General features: G+C 39.3%; 1 protein-coding gene across 6 annotated transcripts; it reads right to left on the bottom strand.

Moving 5' to 3' along the window:
• Positions 1–942: 942 nt before the first annotated feature.
• LOC122405576 (uncharacterized) lies at positions 943–19,568 on the bottom strand. 6 transcript variants are annotated; one of them, XM_043410443.1, is made up of 7 exons: positions 18,716–19,568; positions 16,664–16,798; positions 9,327–9,422; positions 7,815–7,923; positions 7,416–7,635; positions 3,979–4,060; positions 943–3,849 (listed from the first exon to the last, which is right to left on the bottom strand). In XM_043410443.1, exons 1-7 carry the CDS (start codon positions 18,866–18,868, stop codon positions 3,703–3,705), a joined length of 942 nt encoding a protein of 313 aa, XP_043266378.1. In that variant the 5' UTR covers positions 18,869–19,568; the 3' UTR covers positions 943–3,702. The 6 variants fall into 6 exon arrangements, 5 of the variants coding, with proteins under 5 accessions (XP_043266378.1, XP_043266379.1, XP_043266381.1 ...); XM_043410444.1 differs by having other exon boundaries at positions 7,416–7,629; XR_006259789.1 differs by lacking the exons at positions 943–3,849; positions 3,979–4,060 and adding exons at positions 6,594–6,811; positions 7,016–7,133.
• Between the last annotated feature and the right edge of the window lie 3,905 nt (positions 19,569–23,473).

The following is a 23,473-nucleotide window of genomic DNA, read 5'->3' as shown; positions in this document are numbered from 1 at the left end:
TAATTTGGTCCTGGAAAGTGAAAGGGAGAGACAAAAACGAATAATAAGTATGTTGCAGAACACAAGAGTTTAAAATTGGGCATGCATAAAACTCCTGCAGCTTGAAGCAGCAGAACACAAACACTCTCAACGTTCCAAAAAAAAAAAGAAGGGAAGAGAATTTTGTTCGATTTTTAACTTTTCTTTTTTTCCCGTTGCCAAAAGTCAAAAGGAAGCTTGAAATTCAACGTTATACAGGAACTGATATTTGCGCGGAAAATGAATCACCTCAGTTGTATAAACGCACGGAGGACGATAGATACAGTGGTAAAGGAATACAATGGTCGGACAATGGAAGCTCTGTGCGGTTGTGGAAGGGCGCCTCGTAGCTTTTCAGTCCCCCGACTAGTGACGCTGTGTGGTGGCGCGAGAACGAACTCGCTATATGTTTACACAATTTTGACCGTATATACCTGTGTATGTATTCTCGTGTTTCTATCTCTTCCATGGCGCCCAGGTAATTTGTGTACGACCCCTTCTGCCTCGAATTGAGCAAACTTTGGCAGGGAGGCCGAAATTTCAAAGTTTATTTGGATCGAAACTATTTTTTCCCCGGAAGATTTATCGATGAAAATCGTCATTGAAGTTTCTGAACGTTCAAATTGAATTGCAGTTAATTGCAATTTGGCAATAAATGTTTTTAGGATGGAGAATATGAGGCTCGAGTTTAAAAGTAGATTTGTCGACGACCCGAGTTCGTGAGTAGATTTTCTGAAAAATCCGCGGAGCTTGAAATTTCTAAAACGGTTACTGGGATTTCGCATAATCGAGCTTTTTGTTATGTGATTTATTTCTGTTGAAAATTTAGGTAAAGATCAACGAGTAGATTGTTGTTGGTAATCTTGGAGGTCGGTAAAAACTGCAATTTTCAACATGAAATACCCCATGCATCGCTCAGACAGGTACATATATAAATGCATATATTCTATGTATAAGAGATATACATTATATATTAAATTTATTCTAACAGGATGCGGTGTTTCGTGGTGGCGTCCTGCTCCCGGTTGTTTCATTCGAGGTGAGCTGCAACGGGATATTTTTGAAAAAGCATTTGACGCACGATATAGTTTTTCGGGAAATTGTTATTCCGTCCTTTCATTCTTCACCAAACCAGAATAAACCTTGGAACAAATTGTTTTTCAAAATAAATATCTCTTCAGCCGATAATTAATACTCATTTTATAGAAATTTTTTATGCAGAATATATTCCGTTCGATATGGTGAAAATTCAGGTTGGAAATTAATCGAATAATTTAGTTTACCAACGAACGTGAAGAGTAGCCAAAAAAACGAGTATCCACAGCAGCGTTCGGGGGAGAATTTTTTCATGAATTTTTTTACTACTCCGAAATTGCACGTCGATCCGACGCATCGGAGCATCAAATTTTTTCTTTTATTGCACATTCAATATTTACCGTATCCATAAAGTTTTGATGTACAATGAATTTTTGCTTCGATGATCGATCTGCGGATTACGGACGAGCACCGAAGTGAATTTACCCTTTGATACTCACTTTTCAGCATCAGAAAATAATTAATCGAGGATAACGCGGCAACGAATTTCCGTAGCGTTAATTTTTAAGTGTATTTCATTGGTGATTTATTTTTCTCTGTTTTTCTACTTCTTACTGACGATCAATAAAATCATCGTACCTATCGAATTATCCCTTTCAAGAGGTGTTATCAAGAAGAGAAAAATCGAGTTCCATTTCCATCATAAAGGAAGAAAAATAATCAACAAGCCCCGCTATGTTCGTTCAGAACCCCTCAAAATGAGCACGAAATTAATTCCGACCAAAATATTCATTCCATATACGATATTAATTAATCGTTGTAAATTGATCGAAAGCCGTTCGAAATGTCCCCAGAGATACTTATATATCTCTGTTCGAAATAGTAGATCAGGCTTCCATATCTATATGTCAGATTAACATCTGTCGGATTATTATGCAAATTGACCGTTGACCTGGTCAGACGGTTGACACACTCGCACCGAGGACCAAGCATGGATGTACGTAAACACAGAGCAGCTTCATCGTAATCCCGAAGACACAGATTCCCTCAGGGAGCTTTTCACCTCACGTGTTTCACATAAATATACAACTACACATACCAAACTCGGATATCGATTTCCATATAACTTCGTTGTTCTCAATTCACTCGCCTTGCTCTCATCCCCCGAAGTTATTCCAGTTTCTGGAGACCAAATACAATTTTTCAAAAGCTTTTTTCATTCTTATACTCCCATGCATTCTCGTGCACTTTTCATATTTCTATAATACACGGAAGCATTTGAGCGATTTTGCAACATATACGGAGGGACTCTCGAATCGAATAGAGTACAAAAACGTCTGGAGGAAAACGGAGGAAAAATAAACGAACGTTTATTCAGTTCCATTGGGTTCTCCGCTGTAGCCAATAATCAACTAAATCGAATTCAAATCCTTGGCAATGGGATCAAAAACTGAAACCCAAATGGAAAATCCACCGAACATCAATTTTACCTGAGATTTGAAAATTTTGCATTTTACCGAGCATTGCCATGCGGTTATTTCATCGTAGCCAATAAAAGACGATACTCCGTGCGGAATTTTATTTACGAACATGAGAAAGCCAGGGCGGATTTATCAGATTTTTACGTTTTCATTTGATTCCTTTTTCTTTTCTTCCTTTCCTTAATATTCCTTCATTTTTTTCACGATTAAAGTCCCAAATCACCATATTAGATTTCAGTGTGAATTTGTTTGAGTTTATATGAAATAATGATGTGATAAATGTATCGTCGCATCGCAGTATTTCACATTGTGTCAAGCCTGACTTTTGCTGCAGTTATTTTTTCGTTTTTTTTTTTTTATCATCGCTCGTATATCATCCGAATGGAGATTTCGACGGTGCCCGCGATGTCACCCCTTTCACGTATATATGCAAATACGAATTTTTCCTCGTCCTGGCCAAATGTTCTAATATTTACTTTCGCATTACATTTACTTTCGGTGGTATTCGGTAAAAATTTTAATATCCGGCTTCGAGACAGAAGACATTAATTTCCCAAGCATTATAAATGAGCTAAAAGGCATGTAATATAGATTTTTCAAACTTTTTCTTTCCAAGCTTCTATTAAAAACACACGAGAAATATTTGAAAAAAGAAAAACACTCGATTTTACCCCGCCTCAAAGTCTTGCGCCAACGTTTGTCATTCAATTCAAATTCTATAACGTGATATTTTGCCTTCATAACCGTATTATTTTACACGCTTTTTTCAACCTTCGCATCCAGGACACTCGCATACTTTTCCCTCAGTGAATAATCCAATTTAATATCCCGTTGAAGCATTTCTCGGCACCCAATAATAATGCTGCGTGGATGCCTGGATTTTGAATTTCCTACTTTTTCAACTACTCGATTTGTACACTAAATTCGTCCAAGAGCCGACTTTAGTTGAGTTCATTATAATTGACTCTTCTACAGCGATAAGATATCGAGTCTGGAACAATGAATTGAAACTGCCGTTCGTTCATCTAATTATGGAAACGATAAAACAGGCTTGAAGTTAATTCACAAAAAATTCGGTCACGCTCATTCGGTCGTTGAAGATTCCATATCTTCGTCAAGTTTTATATCGAGAAAATCCACTTTAAGCAAACCTGAGAATAGAGATTAATCAATAAACCGCGCTTCGGTAAAGAATATCATAAAGATCGTTTCTCTGAGCGTGGTCCAGAGGAGCACCGTGACCGGGTCTGCCCCACAGTCTCCTCCACGTGTCAAAATGTCGTCGACAGCTTTCCTGCTCGAGTCTCCTCTCCTCCTGAAATAATTCGGTGTTAGCCACAGCTCATAAGATTAAATCGGATAATTCGTCATCCATCGTGACACGTATCGATAGAGCCATCAATTACAATTAGCCTATTTTTAAAATGAAACTCATCAGACTCACCAGAACGGTCTCACGCTTGCGTCGGATTTGCTCAGCCAAGGCAGTGATGTGATCCCGATTGCCGACATTGAGGGCTCGCAAACTATCCAGTGGCGAAAAATTGTCCACGGTTATATCAGCTTTGTTTGGAGGAAGAGAAATAGAATTGCAAAAAAAAAATAACTCTTTCAACAGCGGTAAAATTTTTATGACGAATCGATGAAATATTTTGCGATCGTGGGATTTTCCATGGAATATTTTTCCCTCGGATATGAAAAATGCTTTATTAATCTGGTGAAAAATGAGAACCAAATCTTCTCTGATCTCGGATGTTTCCGCGTCCCAGGAAAGCTATACCGTTGATCAAGGACCCGTTTTCTTGTCGTGGTTCATTTTTCCATGCGGACAAAAATATATATTTCATTCGTACATGATTCATCCCAGCATTTACCAGCACCATAGAAAGGGAAAGTCTACGGTTTCGTGCGTTATTTTCGACGCTATGAAACTGGCAACTTGCTTGTCTCGTGATGCATTTTATATGAGAAAAAAATTACTTTGATGCACCGTTGAGTTTCATTAGCGCTTCGTGGACCTAGCAAAAGTATTCGAAGCCGGCCGGATGGAGAAGTGAATGCCCCGTTCTGTTGCAGTGATTGGAACATCGAGTGTCTGTGAGCAAGATGTAAGCTGATTTTAAAAATTCGATTTTCCACTTCGAAAAAGTGATTTTCGTGAAATTCAAAGATGTAAAAATCCTCAAGATTATTCCCTATCGATTTTTCAGTATGCCAACAAAAATTTTTATCGCCCAGCAGGAAGTCGATTCCCTCAGAATTTAAGCTCAAGAGCGAATGGAACTTGAACGATAACGAAGATAGAATCGGTGAAAATCGATCAATCCAAAAAAGATTAAAATTCGACTAAAAAGTAAAACCAACAATTTTCAAACTAATCCGACGTCATTGGATTTTCCACGGTCACACGTAACATATTTTTCTCAAGCATTCCATGCACCCCCAGAATAAAAGTTCTCCATTGAAGAGTTGAAAAATGATTCTAAAATGTAAATTCCTCTTGAAATTTGCGCGTCACTTGAAATTCCTCCACTTCACTCCCTAATCCAAGGTGAATTGGCTGTTTGTCACTCTGCAAAGGTGTTGCCATGTGACAACAGGGGTGCGAGGTTTAAACCCAGAGAAAAGTTGACGTGTAGAATATGTTAGCAAAGAGGAAATGGAGTCTCGGAAACAGGTTGGCTCGGAGGATGCTAAACTGTTGTATAACACACAATGTGTCCGGTAATGGTTTGGACAGTGTCAGCACGCGACGCGTAGCGTGTGCAGCACGTAAATTCACGTCGCAAATTCTCTCACTTTCACCGACTCGACCTCTCTCTCTCTTTTCTTCTCTTTCTCCCTATTTGCTTTGCCCATTTCATTCCCTTTCTCTCTCTCTCTCTCTCTCTCTCTCTCTCTCTCTCTCTCTCTCTCTCTCGCGAGGACCGCACATTTCGTTGTAATTCTTCGGTCGTGGTCCATATTACGAATTGATGAAGATGGGCCCGGTTGTCCTGATCAGAATTGCGGTAGCCCACCGAGGTTCGCTCGCGAATGATTAATTAACCCGGTACAACACACGCTCAAATCTCGCGCGGATAGTGTCAGACACTTGACTACCATAAACAATGTTCCGCCTCGATCAAGCATCGCACATATATACAAATTCAAGCCCCGCGTATCCTCGCGCGAACTAGACTCCATCGGGGTGAAACTCCATAGAGTATTCCATTAAACGCTATCAAAGTGTCTCATTATACGTCAGCCAGTTCAGACTCTACTCAGTGATGAAGGTTGCTGTGCCCCGACCCTTCGATACCGAAGCACCGTATCCTCCCTAATGACCCGCTTATAGGCACAGCTTTATCGGCCAATAAACTAGAATTAGTGTTGTATCGGAAGCAACGAGCGTTATAACTCCTTCTTCCCCACTGCGTTGTATCCAATTTCGACACCGTACGTTAACCTTGATCAACCCCAAGATTTCATGCTTCCCTTACAGACTCTCTGCCTCTCAACCGTAACTTATAATTTGCTATTCGACAGGAATTTATCCGAATTTACTTCCCACATCGCTATTGAATATGCCCTCACATTTGGACAGATGACCAGGCAACCTTCTCTTTTTAACTTTCACTGATAAAGAGTGTATTTTCGGTTGTAACTTTCAAGCAGAACTGAGCGAAATCAGTATTTTTGTCTAGCATGTTAATATATCAGTGATGCTATGCAGTCGTGCGTCCTGCTATTTGAATTTTGAGCTAATATTCTTGCACTGAGGATTCTCAATCGCTACTGAATCGTACACGAAGAAAACTCAACAGTCTTTTTCTCTGTAGGCAAATAAGACTAAATGCAATTTAAAATGTCACACGCATTCGGTGTCAATTCGTGTATTTATCATAGAATTTACTATGCTGAGAGAAAAAATTTGTGATTTACGATAAATTTCCACTCATCAGTAAGTGCTATAGTTTGGCGTGACGAATAAAACTCGAAAACAAAACGAAATATAGTTCTAACGTGAATCACTTTTTGCTATCCACATAAGGCTGTTTATAGAATTGAAGGGACGAAAAATGTCAAAATTCAAAAAATACTATGCTGTTTGTAATCGGTGCTTAAACACTTTGAAGATTCTTGAAAAATAATATATTCCTCACTGTACAAAAGGAATCGGTTTTCTCTGTGTATATATTTTGTCCCAGTAACTTTTGCGTAACTATCCATCAAATGTCGGTAATATCGAAAAAAGCTGAGTATTACAGGAGTCGATATTGCGCCGAGGAGTACTTCTGTAACACACGAAAATTGGACCAAACTTCTCACGCAGTCGAGTGAACCGTTCTGTTTAACCCTTTCTAGGCACACCAGGGTGCAACAACACTTTGGTAGCCGAACCACTTTGCATAGGAAATGCAAAGTGCCTCAGGTTCCACTCCACACAAGAAAAATCCTCAGGGTCTCGTACAACTTATAAGAGACGGGTTGGAACTTACGTTTGTGGGGCACGATCGGATGCGTTTTGTTTGCGGTGCAATAACCCCCACGTACGACCCAAATCAGGTGCAAATTTCCCTTCAACAAGTTTTGCATCCTACAATTCTCGTGACGGTGCTATTTCCGTTGGGGCAAAAAATAAACTAGTTTACCATGATCAGAAGCAAAGTGGTTGGCAATGGAAGTTTGTCGATGCACGCATGGCCTCAAAAGTTCTCAGGAAAGTAATCGTGTTTTCTTACTTATATTTACATGGCTTAAGAAACGAAGATTTTTTATTTCAATTAATGTATCAATTGGCTGATGTATTTAAAACGCTTTTCAGCCCCCTTGAATAATTCGATCAACCGCCATCCCCAAATCAGAACGTCCCCAATCGATAAACCCAAACGTACACACCTGTCTATCACATATCCAGGACGAGTAGCATCCGTGGCGATGAAACGTGAGCCGTGAGGTGGTGAATAATGATATCTCGTCAACAGAGGCACCAATTCGACGCCCCCAGTGAGTTTGTAAACTTGAACTTCTTCCCGATAATCGTTTTTTCGGGCGTCACGATTTATTCCATCATCCCCGTCGACATTCGATTTGTCCGTACGTAGATCCGGTGCTGTATCTCGAAAATTCAGAAAAATCTTTCGTATTGTAAGGCCAGATGCACGTGTAAGCTTTCGTGAAAACGTTTATATACGCTGCTTGACACGTGTTCGTAGAATGTAGCGCCGAGGAAAAACGATTTGAATATTCTTCGTTGTCCTATATAAGGGGGGCTGCACGAATGTGGGAAGTACGTACCGGGTCTCGAAGCGTTGTCGAAGAACGTGTTCGTATCGACGGGTGCGAGAGGATCGATTTCCGTTTTACTATCGCGAAGTCTCGCGATCAGGGAACCACTCGTCCAACCCTGTGAGAATATATCCAGTTGACGTAGCCATAAGAAAAATAATCTTTACTTTAAAACTATATATATATATATATGTATGTATCGATATATAATAGTTGCGAGTGGTGCGATGTGCTATGCAATATCCGGTGGTGCAATTCCGATGGTATTTCTGTTATTGGATTTCTTGTATTCGTTTCGAAACTCCTCGTAAAGAAGGACGAGGGGCCGCTTGATCGGTAGTCACGAAACCTATCGACGCTTACTGACGACAGTTACTTTTTTTATGGATTTCGAAATGAGCATTCAGCCGAAGAAAGTTGCTGGCGAACAGTCTCTCGTTCAATTCTATTTTCGTCAAATGCGCGATGCCATTTATCGTTGCACTTAATTATTCGATGCATCGACGTGAAATAACAGTGAAACTCTAATTATTTCGAAGTTTCGTGAGAAAAAACAAAAAAAAAATAGAAATTTTGTAATCTCGTGCTGAGCAGAAATGAGGAGAGACTAAATTGCAAGTCACTTTCTGGATACTTTCTGGATATTTTCTCGCTTAATTAATCATGCAGCAAATGTAAAAGGACTAACAAGGTAGCTTGTTATCTAATCAGCATTTCCGAGACGCTTCACAGTACAATATTGCTATTATTATTATTGCAAGGTAAGCAATAATGGAAAAGTTGGCCGTAAATCGTCCGGGCGTAAATCCGGGCTCGGCTGAAACAAGTGCTCGAGAGGGCTGCAGGGATAACACCGAGAATATCAGCCAACAATCCCCTCAACGGTGTGACCATGAATACAGCTATACTATTGAGGAGGGAGGGTGAAGGAAAAATAGCTCGGTTGTTACTGTGTGTATGCTCGAATTACTTGGCTTCGCATATTCACTTTTAAGCTTTACGACGTTAAAGTTATGGCGAACGATGCGAAGAGGAAACATCTTTGCGCGCGGAACAGAGAAGATGCCAGAATATTATATAAATTTGTATATGGAACACCGAATGTAAAAAAAGCTTTAAACGTCAGTGAGAAAGCAATTTCTCAGATGAACAGTACCGCGACTGAAATTTATATCGACAGACGAATACAAATTTTCTTCATCGTTTTTTTATTCAGGGACGATTAAAAATTTCATCTCCCGACTATTTTTTACTCTTCGGTTCATACTGCACATACCTTGGAAAAATAAAATCAGCAAATCATTACGAAACGATTTCATTTGGGAAAATGTTATTTTTTTTTTTAATTTTATTATTATTATTGTTATTGTTATTTTTCATGTGAAAATACGAGCTTGATGGGAAAATGTATTACACGAAACAGTGCAGTCGAATGACGTGTGTTTCTATTGAAAATTCAATAACATTCCTGGCGTTTTACAACACAGATAAGTCACAGGGTTTTTCATTCCGTTTGCGTACCATGGACTCGCGAAATCGCACTCCCAGCAACTTTGGATCCCTCCATGGAACTCCGCCAGGACCGGGACGACCCCACGGTGACGTGGGTTGCGCCAGCTAAGCACACGCCGTACACTGTCACCATGGCATATTAAAGAGCTTCTAAGCACATATCTGAGAGTCTAACTTTGGTATATCGCTGTTTTCACTATTTTATAAATAAATCACAGGGATATGAGTTTTCGAGCGTCCGAAATTCGGGCGCACTCATTCAATATTTGGCCGACACATTTTCGTATAAATAGAGTTAAAGGTTGGATTGAAATCACATCACGATTTGACCTCTGTTTTATTCGAGCGTTCTGGAATTCAGAAAACTTTCTATTATTCAAATAGGGCTTCGCTATGTGTACTCTCGAGACTTGGTTGTTTCAAAATTAATTATCCAGTGTCTTAGTTCTCAAATACTCTAATGAAAAATTGATTTTGTACAAAAATGAAAACACCTGATTCGAACTTATCGACAACGACGACCGAAAACCGTGACCTAGACTATTTTCAGTGCAAATTTAATGAACTGTATCGCTTTTGTATTCGCTTTTTCCCCTGTGCAAATGAAAAAGAGAATTGTTTGCCCGACGTTATGAAAATTGATGGTAACCAGCGTTTTAAAATAAAATTTTCTCCCTACGTGTGAGCATTCTTTAACCAAATTTATTCCCGAGCTTTTGAGTTGAAAATAAAAAATTATGTACCAGCTTGGTCACAAAAATATAGCGCGCACGGCCGGACGATAATGCCTGAATTTTCCAGCAATCGTTGCTTGCCCACTGCCCATTAATTAGTGGAATGTAAACACGTTGTTAGCGAAAGCAAAACGTAAGCAGGGAGTCACGAAACGGTCAAGCCATGGCCATAAACCAAGGGGATCCCGTAAACGTTGAAAATCGTATATGCACCACTTGAAATATGCAAACAGAAAGCAGCCCTGAGCTTTAAGGAGGCAAGACCAAAGCTCGAGCCATTTCCCACACGCCCTTATGGCTCTCGCCACTTTATATGTTTAATATCAACTGGTTGATATGCGCATGTCCTTTGCGTGCATTCCGGAACGAGAGACGCACACGGAGCTTCCGTGTCCCTTTGCATCCGCTAATCTGCTTAACTATGACAAATGGAGTGGCATTTGAGGCCAAAGGGATACCCAATGTATACGAGAGCTGTATCAATAACGTCGAGCTTCCAGTTATAACCAATTCCCATCTATTTTTTTCCCTCTTCATAGTGAAAAACCAACTATTCGTAAGTAGTTTCTAACTGTGGCTTCGCTCGCGTGGTAATTTGGAAAACTTTGCCAGGAGGAATAAGACACCGACGACGAATATAGAACAGTGCACTATTTAAGGACGCTGGTGTCTTTTCATTAACCGCTGAGACATGTAATTTTCGAGGATTGGAAGGAGAGCGATTTTTACTGTAAGGATACGAATATTCCCGTGAATCCTCTCTTGGGAACTTAATGTTTTTCGATGACCAAATATAGCCAATGTAACTCTCCGTCCTTTGAATTATTTTTATGCCAAAAATCAAGTCGTTTGGTTCGTTTGAGAGGACGCGAAGGAAGGACGATTTTATGAATATTCCTGTAAATCTCCCTTGGGAATTTGATTTTTTTTCCAGGACCGAAAGTAGCCTATGTTACTTTCCGTCCTTGACACTAACTCTATGCCAAAAATTAAGCAGATTGGTTGCTTACAATTAGTTAGGGCGTGAAGGAAGGACAAGCAAACAAACACACTTTTGCATTTATAATATTTTTTAGGAAACAATGAGCATTGATATTTTCCATCGACATCGCTTCGTTCAACACAATTTCCAATGATATTCACATTTCTAACTTTTTTCAAAATCCCACAATTATTTTGTCGGTGCGAAAAACTTAATGCAGTTATTGCTTTGATTATTACTTTACTTTGACTGAAATTTAGGGAATATTTCGAATCGTTTCTTTACTAAAAGAACCGAATTCTTCGAAAATTTTTTAAGCTCCTGCAACCACTTTAAAACACTGAACATGCCTGCTTAAATGATGCAAAAGATTGGAAATATCTATTAACAATTTACGGGAAAGGCACGATTCTGATTATTTATCAAAATAAATTATTCTTTCTCCATCCCTTGTGAGAACGCAGTTTGCATTGTTTCGCTGGTCCGATGTTTGCCAGATTTATTCTCGGGAACACACCTGATCGATTTTATATTTCCGTTCTTCGCGTACAGAAGGATAAAAATAAATAATTTACATTCTTTTTGCCTCTGTTTGTATTTGCTCAGTAAAATGAACATATTTTTATTAAAGAACCGAGGTCGATAATAAGCATATAAAAATCGTCAGAAATAAAAAAGAAATAAAAGCCAAAGAGGAAATAACGATGAAAAGAAAATAAAAAAAAAAAACAAAATAACGAAAAACAGTATGTTTTTACGGAATTCTTGTCCAACAGAAATAAAAATATATTTAAAACATTGAATAAACAATAACAACGGATATTGAAAAGTGCTGGAAATGAATGACCACTATGCACATCCGAGAATTGTCAATAACATAAATATTTTCTAACGTCGAACGTACATCTCGTTTTTGGACAAGCATTTGCTCAGTGTAAAACGAGTCGATAGTGAAAATATGTTTGAAAAATGAGGAAAAATAAAAAAATGAAAAAAAATGCCAAGTCTCGAACCAGCAGAAACAATCTTTTTGACCACCCTCGAGGTGCTTAGTGGCATAAATATAAAAAAAAGATCGTAGACGACGAGAAATAGCGATGAAACATTCTCTAAAAGAAAACCCCACTTCTGCATAATTACCAACTTTTATTTCGAGTCCCTGGACGAAGCCACTTTCATTGAGGAACTCAAGTTCTTGTGAATGCACATGGAAATTACCATGATTTTTTATATTCCAAGAATGTAATAATTGCTCAAACAGTTGTAATTTCCGACCCGATGTTTAAAAGGCAAACAATTTGAGCACAATGAATTAATAGCAGGAATAAACAACCCACGAGGCTCGACATTAAAGCCAAACTTTATGATTTCCAATTGACAACGGTTAACGAAGATGAAGACAGAGTGAAAGAGAAGTTGAAGTACTCGGTGCGTGGTTAACGTGGCAAACTGTGAGTGTTCCTCACAGTTTGCAACGTTTTGATGCGGTTTACTTCCCTCATGATTATCTGCAACGAGAATGAAAAGCAATGGAGAAACGTTAAAGGTCGCTTCGAGAATATGCCGCTAATCGAACGAGAACGAATTTCTGCAGCGTTGATGCTTTTACACTGTTCCGTTTCGAAACACTCACTTGAGCAATTTGAAATAGAATATCAGGAGGGAATCGCGTCGAGTCTTCACTGCCGGAATGAAAACTCTGCATACAAAGAATGTCATGGAAACCAGAAGCTTACGGTTTCTTAGCAACGAACGACCGAAGATGGCGCGATGTTACTCCTTTTCCCAAAAGTGTACGAACGAACTTGAATTTAAAAAAAAAAAAAAAAAAAATGGAAGCAATTTTTATTTGAATCGAGTTCATTTTATCGATTTTTTGTACAAACTATTTTTGGGTAAATTTTTTAAAAAACTTGCTCTCACTCCCAATTTTTTCATTCCCCTTTTTTGAGTCAGAAATCGACGTCATTTACGGAATCACGTTTCTATTAATACGAATAAGAAACAAGATAAAATTTTCCGTTTCGACATTCGAGAATAAAGAAGAACTTCCGAACGCCATTCTTGCTCACTGGAATAGCCGTTTCAAGCGGGATTTATTACGTGATAAATATTATCACGACGCCTTGTATAAAAATCCCATGCATATAAAACGGTAGATCGATTGCAGAAGGACTGTATACCAAATTCGCATTATTCGTACGCGCGGCTCAAACGCGCTAATTAATATTCATGATCTTATCGAAGTATCCTCGAAGTTATCGAATCCTTCGCCAACTCCTATCCTTTTTTCTACTCCCACATTTATTTTGGTATTTCAGGGACGAAAGCTCCACAGGATTGTATGAATATCGCGCAAAAAATTGGCCTTTGGAACGACAAAGAAAAAGATGAAAAAAAAAACAGAAAAAAAAAAGTTATTTTAAAAGTCGAACGAGTCGCTGGGCTTGATCACATTTCAACTTGAAAAGTTTTTATCGAAAAGAATGAAAAAAATAAAATAAAAAAGAAAAGCATTGAAGGCAAAACGAATACAATTATTTTCAAAAAATCGCGTACGATTTCCATTTTCGTTTTCTTTTCTTTGATTTCATATTTTATTTCTTTTTAAATATCTTTCTTATCATTACGTTTCTTTTAATAAGTCAAATCAATATCCAAAATAATTCGGTCACGGTATTAAGGTCTGATCATGAAATCTTCATTCCGGAACTCAGGTATTAAATTCGATTTCATCAAATATTCCGTGCCCCAAGAATATTTCTCTTTCTCCGTGTAATTATACGTATGGAAGTAGAAATATTCCAATATCGAACTGACCGTCAGACATATTGGAAACATTTCATTTAAGACCCAAATTCCATTATTATACGTATAAATTACATTAATTCTGAATCCATCCATGAGGTGGACAAAGATTTATAAATATAATGCACCAAAAAGCAGGCCTTTAAAAATATTTTCTTTACTATTATAAACTCATTCGCTAAACTTCCGAATGAATTCGACGAAAGTTTGATAACGAAAATTCGATTTTTCAAAGAGCTTTAGATTCTTGAACGAACTACAGGAATATATTTCAGGAAAGCTCATTTTTAATGCATCCATTAAAATTGATCTGTACCTGGAGATAAAAAAGTTATAGAAAGCACAATAAAGTTAAGGTCAAACGGTCGTAAGGTCGACGTAGAAGGTCCCATATTTGCTATATATGCAGATAATGCTTCCACAGATCGTGAAACCACGGGAATCTCTGCCTGCTAAAACCACTAACGTACATTACATGTCTGTGAAAAATGTTATATTTGTAAACACAGGGCGATTCGGATTGGATTGATCAACATTCCTGATCCATCAATCGTATTCGAATCTTCCATCGTTATTGGCAAGTTTTCTAGAGATTATTAAATCGAGGATTCTCGATCAAGTGGATCTCCGAGGATTATTGCATTCAATTATTTTGGGATATAATGAAATCTTCCGGATATTGAAATGCATGGTTGGAAGTGAATTGGAAAATTTTTACAATATCGAGAACTGTACCGAAGAAAATTTTCGAAAAAGTATCGGAAAATTAAAACCAATCAGACTCAAGTGAGCATCCAATCATTTTTGAATTGCAGAATAGAAATAAAATAATGGTGATCGAAAAACCGTGCTATAGCTGATGAGTTTGATTTTTATTTTCGTTAAAATAAACCCGGTAGAGCGAGCTTTCGGTGGTTTTTAATTTTTCATTCACGATTTTCCTGGAAAAAATTAATTTTTTTATAAAATTCTCATGAAAATTGGTGAGAGAGGAAAAAAAAGGTTTTTCGGTAAACGCCGATACCGCGGGGCGAGTGCGTTTATTATGAAAACGCGGGGCAGCACTTGGAAAGTTAGAACGAACTCACCCTTCGGAATAACTTCTCGAGACCGAGACGTGATTCTCGAAAGCTCGTCTTGATAAAAACAACGTAAAGGCAGTTAATAATGACGCGATAAAAAACTTTTCACGGGTGTAGCAATAACGAGTGGAGCCATGAATCAAATGCAAGCCTTTCGAGCCTGCATTTTTTCAAGACAAAATTTCTTTTTTCTTTATACAATAACTCCGTTATTTATCGCAAGCCTCACACGGAACGTAAAGCGATTTGATGGGTTTTTTTTTCAAATCGTTATTCGTATCTTTATAATTCTGAAATGAATTCCGAACCGCCGCACATTCAATTGAAAAACATTTCTAAGTGGCTGATCATGAATTTAAAAAGCTCTGTTCACCTCGAAAGATGGAAGTTTCAAGGATCACATCAGGCAGGGTTCAATATGTCAAATAACCAAATTATAGAACGGTCGATATTACGAAATTTTAAACGTTCTAATATCAGATTGGAGAAAAATAAGTAATTCGAAATTCTTATTTCCGATCGACTATTTAACAGATTACGTGTTTTTTCAGGACTATTCCTTCTTTGAATTCGTATTTACTCAAAAATATATATTTCGATAGTTTTCATTTCAAATGCAATTTTAACAGACCACACGAATGTCAAAAGCTCATATTTCCGAATTCAAAATAGAGAGTAGTTGTTTTATATAGACAGACCAGAATATAGAGCAGGAAAAAATCGAAAGAAAATTTTTCGAGCCTATAAAAATTAGATATGCAGAATAGCGATTACTGGAAAAGGCGAAAGTCAAAATAACGATGTTTGAAATTGGAGATCACCAGTCCCAGTAAGTGAGTGAGTCAGTAGCGTGTATTTTGAGCTCCGCTGCGTTTCTTTATTTTGATCGTTCGACTTTTTGGTGTTTCAGTATTTCAACCTTACTAATATTTAGTCTTTCGTCATATCATATTTTCGAAATTGTGAATATTCACAGTATTGCTGGTTGTAGTATTTTATTAATCGAAAGAGTGATAGTCGAACTGTCTGAAAAATGATATTTTAGTCGTCGATCTATGGACGATTGTTACATTCTATTTCCGATGTAAAAGTCCTTCGAACCTTGAAGTTTCTACTTTATTTATTTTCGACGTTCGAAGCTCCAGTCGAATTGATCTGTCTCCATATTATCATTCCATCTTTATAATAACTCGAGATTTTAATCGTTCGAAATTTTAGTCGCTCTAACATTTTATCCCCACCCGATCACATCTCAATAGTCGCGCATTACAACACGAAATGCCCCACATGTGGATGCGTACCTGACAAGATACTAAAGTATGCTCCCTGTATTTAGTGACACATTGAAAGTTCTATAGTGCTGGAATTGTTGGAGATAGATAGCAACGAGAGACAAACACATCGGTATTGCAAGTCTGCTTGCATGCTCCCAACGAATAGATCACTCCTTTTCCAACCATAAATGTATCTACAGATATACAGGGGAAGAAAAAACAAATGGGGAAAAAAAAGAAAGTACACTCGGTGCTAGAGAGAAATATCGTGATATATTGACGTGAGCTATGCAGAGCATTTGCGAATGGTGGATATTGCTGAAAAAAAGATGAAGGTAAAAAAACGTAGCGAAATATTTCATAGTCTTTTTACATACGCACTCTGCACTTTCGTATTTGAAAAAGCGAAGGCGAAAGGGGTAGGGATTGGTGAGAAAAAGTGTGGAATTGATAACAGTATTTTTACCTGATTAGTGTAGCCACAAGTTTTAGCGAAGTCCAAAGGCTCCAATAGAACGTTTTTCTTTCGCATGGAGCCGGCATACGGGGCCCCACCACCGGGCTTACCCCATGGCGAGTAGTTCATCTGCATTTGGCGTAACTGTGAAAACGAGAGTTTTATCAAGACAACTATTGGGCTGCTCGTGCTTATTTTTTTTTAAATTGTTAACACTTTTCGTTTGTTTTCTGACTGCTTTCCCTATCGGCGAGGCTAAGCTCATGCTCGAAGGATGGCTTGAATTTCTCGCTCTCTGAAAATCTTTAGGGAGAAGTTGAATAAAGTATTCGGTAGGATTCCGAATCGCTGAGAAGATGGCGAATCTCAAGGAGCTCACAAGGTTAATAATCTCTGAGGAAAGCGTACGAGCACGAAGTCCATCGTTGAGTAAACTATTTCTAAATAAAGGGGTGATAAATTTGAGGAGATTTTAGCGACTGAACCCTCGTTAAAGTTGTCAAGGTGCACCAGAACGGTTAATGGATCCGTGAAATAAATAAATTAATGGGCCTGACAGCTGGAGAGGATGGACTCTGTCGTCTATGGGGAGGGTAAAAAAGCGAGAGGTCCGCATGCTCGGCTTCATCCCTCGCTTATTGAATAGATAATATTATTCGTGAAACTCCGCTGGTCGTATAATTGCGCGAATGGGGAAAACCACGAAACTCGATCTATTCTCGTCCTCAATGAAATTTGCGTTTGGTGTACGAAGAAGATTACGCAGGCTGCCTGGGGCATTGTACACATCCACGTATACACACGTCCGCCCCACTCTGTGTGTACATTGAACGGCCACCTTATATACATAATAATAATAATAATAATAATGATAATAATAATAATGATAGTCAGACGAGATGAGATGGATTAGCGCAAGTTAGAACAGTCCTGTTTCTTGAAATAGGTCCCACCAGAGATTATGCAAATTGAATGGTAACTCTTGGTGCGGCAACGCCCAGCACCGAGAGCGGGTCAACGTCGGAATACGCTGAGAAACCTCGCACCGTGTTGCATATATAATCGTAGTAATGCACCCGAACACTCATCCCGCTCGTACAAACCTATGAACATACCTCGACCTCGTTGCTGCTCCTCTTCCAAGATCCTCAAACTCTCGTCATATACTCAATTTCCTGCGCACGCTCTCTTTCTCTCTCTCTCTCTCTCTCTCTCTCTCTTCCTCTTTCGTTTTCTGCTGCCTCCTTCCATGCACCCCCCGACACACGCCATCCGCTAAAATTGTAGGGGGATGCGGTAACTCCGGCGTACGCAAATTGTGGCTTGTTCGGGGCCGGCAATCATTCACGTAGTAACTACCCACGAGATTTTCCTGTATAACGAGCCGGCCTGAGTGTATGCTTTGGCTCTATGCGAATAAGAGCGTTATTCGAGACGGAGAACTATTCGCCGTTGACGGCGTTAACCTTCCGATCGCTCCGGTGACCGTTCGTGGCGAGTTATGAGCTCGGACGAGGTGATTTATGAATTACCGCTTTCTACAAAGGCTCTTTGCGAATTCGACGTGTACTTTGTACGGCGATTGCAAAAACGGGACTTGTGAGGTTTGATGAATCTTGGAAAAACATCGCTCAACTACTTGTGCCATCCTCGCCGTTAAAAACCAGAACACCGACACCCATTGTATTGGAAAAGGTACCTTCGAGAGGCTTCGAAAGGAAACTCGCTCCGAAAAATCGCCTGTCAAAACCAAGACTTCTGCCGATGACTCGGACATTCGACGCTTCTACCTCGATTTATGTGGCCAATAAAACATCGTACAAGTTTTCTGTCGAACTTTAACTCTTATCGGGAAAGACTGCGAGCTCAGAAAAACTCAACATCCGGAACATTAACGTAGATTATTCCTCGAGTGCTCTACAGCCCTTCGAATTCGTGTTCGAATGCCAGAAACGTCTTCACCCGTATTCTCTCTTGCCTCCTATCCTCGTACATATACAACAATGTAGAGATACTAAAAATGACTTTGAAACGTATATATACAGCTCATGGAGCACATACTTCGCGTTGTTCGCGATATCTTTGCCGCTGGAGCTCCTCTTTCCGACGTCTCCACACGGCAGTGCCCTCTTGAACGACCCGGCGTTCCTGTTCCCTTCGAGCATGCTCCTCCACTTCTGGTACGTATGTCGTTTCAACGCGTCCCGGAGCCATTTCAACGGGGGCCGGGGGAGGGGAGTGAAATCTTTCCGATATTGCAGCGCCGATAAGAAAAAATAGAAGAAGAGCTTGAAAAGGAGGATAATAAAAGACGCAGCTTTCGATAAAGGGCGTGTCGCGCGCGTCTCGTGGCTCGTTGTAAACTTTACAAGATCGTGAAAGGAATCCGAGGCGAAACTTTTCGTCGCTGACGCCGCCGCGGGGGGGGGCTCTCGAAAAAAAGTGATGCTCGAGCGACTAAAAGACGAAGTGAAGGAAAAAAAAGTAGAGATCGAAAATGTCGAAGAATAGAGGAAAAAACTATCGACTAAGCGACTTGGCTATGAGGCTGCGTATTTACGAATTCGTCGAGGCGCGTTACTCGAGCCCGGAAACCGGAGCTTTTTATATCCTCCTTTTTTTAGTAATCAAAGTAGTTTCTCGAGGCCCGAACTGCCACGGAATTCAATCTCGGCGCAGTGTAATTATTTATCGGATTTTGGAAATTTCAGGTGCTCCACTATTATCGGACGGTAAGCTCGAAGAAACTTTATTCCGAGATCTCCCGTAAAAAATCACTCGAACCCCAAATTTGATGCCCCCTCGCACGACGATTTCAGCCGAAAGGAGACTCGGCCTCCTGAAACTTGGTCGGAGAGCGCGGACGACCCTCGTCCCAATCTTTATGCACTGGAAGATTGGAGCTCTTCGCCTCTGGCCAGCAGCGATTCCCCGCAATCGATACGGATGTCCGTGTACTCACAAGAAGCGTCAGATCCGACTACGCGTTACTTCGGTACGGACGCCAACTAAGAAATAATCCGGAATGTCTCATGGAAGCTCCAAGCCCAAGTGCTATTACTTATAGTGTTTTTGTTTTGCCTTCCAAGACACCGAGAAGGAAAACACACATTCCTCGTTTCACTCGCGATTAGGTTGCTCACCTGACGAAGTGAACACGCGACTGCCACGAAGCCCCTTGGGTCCTTGGGTTCGAGGCTCGTGGCGCTCGCGATCCGAGCCTCAACCTGAACGAGGTTTGCGTATAGTTCTCTCTCGCGATGTCTCGCTCCTCCGCATGCCGGCACACCAGCCCCTTTATATTTATCTATCACACATATACATTGTATAATCTATGTACGGAAATACACAGAGAGTCAATGTCTGTATAGAGCTTGCATAATACGCGGGGTCACCCAACACGCGACATCATCCACTATCAGATGGCCTATCGAGCCTTTGTTGGCTCGAGCTACTTGCACAGAGTGTCCTGAAAGTCGCAACGCTTACTTGGCCCTGGACACGACGCTGGTGCAAATTTGCACTCAGGAAAGTTTCGAGTGTCTGGAACTTCGAAATTCCTTTTTTCCGTTTGGCCATTTTTCTATAATAAAACTTGATATTTCCATTTTTAAAATAATCGTAATCGATTACCGAGGAATCGTCACCCCTAAAAAGTCTGCTTGTAAGATTCATTGGACACGCTCGTCGATGCAATAAAAAGGTTTGAAAAGTCGAAATGCAAATTCGCAGAAGTTTTGTGTCTACGGGTTAATCCGTTAAACTGCGATTTTTTATGGTTTCTACAGAGCTTCGTATCAGTACGAAGAAGCTTGGTTGCAACTTTTGGAGTTTTCCTTGGAGCTGTTGCCTGGACGAGAAATTTGTTTGGTGCACGAAAAAATATCGGGATGTTTGAACTTAAATTCGTTTTCAGCGGCGCCGAGCTCGTGGAGAGAGCTGATATGAGAGCAGGCAGGAAAAAATCTTCGGAAATTTTTAGCCAGGATTCATGCTTCGTGAGGTATTGATTGTTCGCTTAAAACCAAACCGATGAACCGGAAAAACGGCGCGGAGTGGGGTCCCGCGGCCCACCCACGTCCCGATGATCGACCGGCGGATTCGCTATAACCGCTTAATCGTGAAGGGTGCATCGCGTGAAAAAATCGTCGAGCTTTCCAGAATTTTTCTGGCTTCCTCTTCCCTGAGCATCGAACCGGACTTTGGCGACAGCCTGTGCATCGTTGGGCTTGAGTTTCGACCTTCGCGCAGCAGAGATAATCGAAAGAACACGCGATTCCTCGCTCGGTGAAGGGAATATACAAGCGCTCGTACTCGTGTCGAACGCGTGGTAGAATTCAAAGGCTCGCCACGATTCCTATACCCGCGGCCCTAGACACTTGTATCTATAATCTCTGCATGCCGAAAGTGCCGGGTGTGTATTCATTATTCGAAGGTTTTCGTACGCATACTCGTTCGGGGAATACTTTTTGACGGAAATAACCGTAAATAAACGAGTCTGAAATCGTTCGAAAATATGATCAACAATTTTTCTCGAACTTCTTGGTAAAAAAATGAAATTTTCTGTTTTTATTTTATGAGCAAGTGGAGCATGAATTATTCAACACGAAATGGAGGTCGCGGATTTTTCGAAAGGGCTGTTGAAGACAGGGGTTTTTGAAAAAGAACAAAAGAGCACTCGGTCATGCTTATGTTTTGCTTCAAAGTTTTGATTTTCTCTCTCCCTTAAATCTTCTGCTTTATTTTTTTCTTCAAGTCGTTTCGACCGTCATTATGATTGACAATAGATTAAATTGTCCAAGATTTGACGTACTTGCGCAACAAAATTTTCGTCAAAGTAGAATTGAAGCTCGACGTTGACATTTTATACCGCAGGAACGAGTATTTCAATGGGGTGGCCAGAATAGCCAAGAATTTCGAATAAAATTCTCAGTCTACTTGCAATTATTGTCCTCGACAGAGAGAACGTTAAAAATGGAATTTCATTCGACACGAAAGGCCTCCTATATTTGGAACTCACGTGAGTTCCGTTCGACTTTACCATCGAGATGGGATCATGACAAAAAGTCGTAATTCATTAGAATAGAAACTAAACATAACATCTCGCGTTCGATCTAGAATACGATAATGGAAGTGGGCGTAATGAATAATGATCCATAGTTTCTCTCAAAATAGAACTTCCAGCGATTTGACATTTGAAAAGTATTCTTTTCCGAGAAGCACTCTCATTCGATTCTCAACAATACAAATGAACGACGAATAAAACTCGAGTTGAGCACCAATCTCCAATGATTTTTACAATTAAATATAATTATAGTTACACGAAAAAACATTCAAAAATTACGAGCTCAAGGGGTCTACCCTGATTAGAATTTTCAAAAAATCGATTTTTTTTACTCCATTTTTCGAAAGTATAGATATTCAAAAGTATCATACTAAAATTTTATAAAGATCTGAACAGTCCAAGTGTACTTTTGAGCGACGTTTACTTGGCTGTCTGAGCGTGCTAATACGCAACCTTTGTTTAAGGTAACTCCTGTACTGCATGCTAGTCAAATGCGAGTGCTAAATTTTCAAAACGCTTTTAGACCAAGTTCAACGTACCGATTAAACTTACTGTTGGTAGATATGTATTCAAGCATATTTTATTAACGTGAAAAACTATCAATTGCAAAACTATCAAATGATGTATGCAAAAAATTTCCATGATGACGCATTTTCACAGGTATTTTTCAAAGAATCATCTGTATTTTTTAACCGATTTCATTGCACCAAGTCTCATTTTGTTCCTCATCTGATCCTCTACGAATTCACCACGTAGATTTTTCTTTAAAGTTCATTCCTTCAGAAATTATGAACGAAAAAGTTTTTTCACTTAATGAACAATTAGCTGCAACAGTGAAACGATCGAGTTAAAAAACCAACTACATGGTGGATTCGTAGAGGACAAGTTGAGGAACAAAATAAGACTTGTTGCAATAAAATCGATCAAAAAACGGAGATAATTCTTTTAAAAATACCAGTGAAAATGTGTTAGCTTGGAAATTTGCATTTCTGAGTTGATGGTTTTGCAAAACAAGCGTTTTTAATATCTTTACATCTTAATGAGATACGCTGTAATAAAAATCCACTAACAATACATTTAATCGGTACGCTAAACTTGGTCTAAAAGCGTTTTGAAAATTCAGCACACATTTGACTAGCATGCAGTACAGTAGTTATCTTAAACGCGTTTTTCTCAAAATTACGTTTTTTTATGGCTCCTTGATAAAATCTCCGAAACTATTCAACCGATCCTTACGAAAATTTTGCCACGTGTTCTTTATGATTATAACTATAAAGCGCATATCGATGAAAAAACCAGGTTTTTCATAGTTTTTGGAAAAATGGCCGGCATTTTGTCATTTTTGAAAAAAATAAAAAATCGCATGACATGCGCTGTACCCATTGGATCTAAAACCATTTTTTTCTTCTCCGATGATCCGGAGATTTTGTCAAGAGCGCGCACCCATCTATTTTTTGGAGTTATCTTCTCCCCCATTTTTCTGTACGAAAACTGAGTAAAATAAATAAATAAAAATGTTGTGTATTTTAAGAGTGTATTTTTCAAAATACACTCAAAAAAATGACGTCGACAAAATTCGTGAAAATAGTATTTTTTTGTCCGTGTCTAATTAGGGTAAACCCCTTAAAAATGTCCACTTTCCACGATGCCAATAATTCTGTTTCCGATCGTGGAAAGTCCTACCTTTCTGGAAGTGGTTTTTTAATTTAAGAAATTGATGAAATTCAAGTCGTTTCGAAATAAAGCATTTGACA

Source organism: Venturia canescens, chromosome 1 (genome assembly GCF_019457755.1).
Source record: "Venturia canescens isolate UGA chromosome 1, ASM1945775v1, whole genome shotgun sequence".
Lineage (NCBI taxonomy): Eukaryota > Metazoa > Arthropoda > Insecta > Hymenoptera > Ichneumonidae > Venturia > Venturia canescens.
Note: the sequence above shows the minus strand (reverse complement) of the source record. Positions and strands in the feature narration are given on the sequence as shown.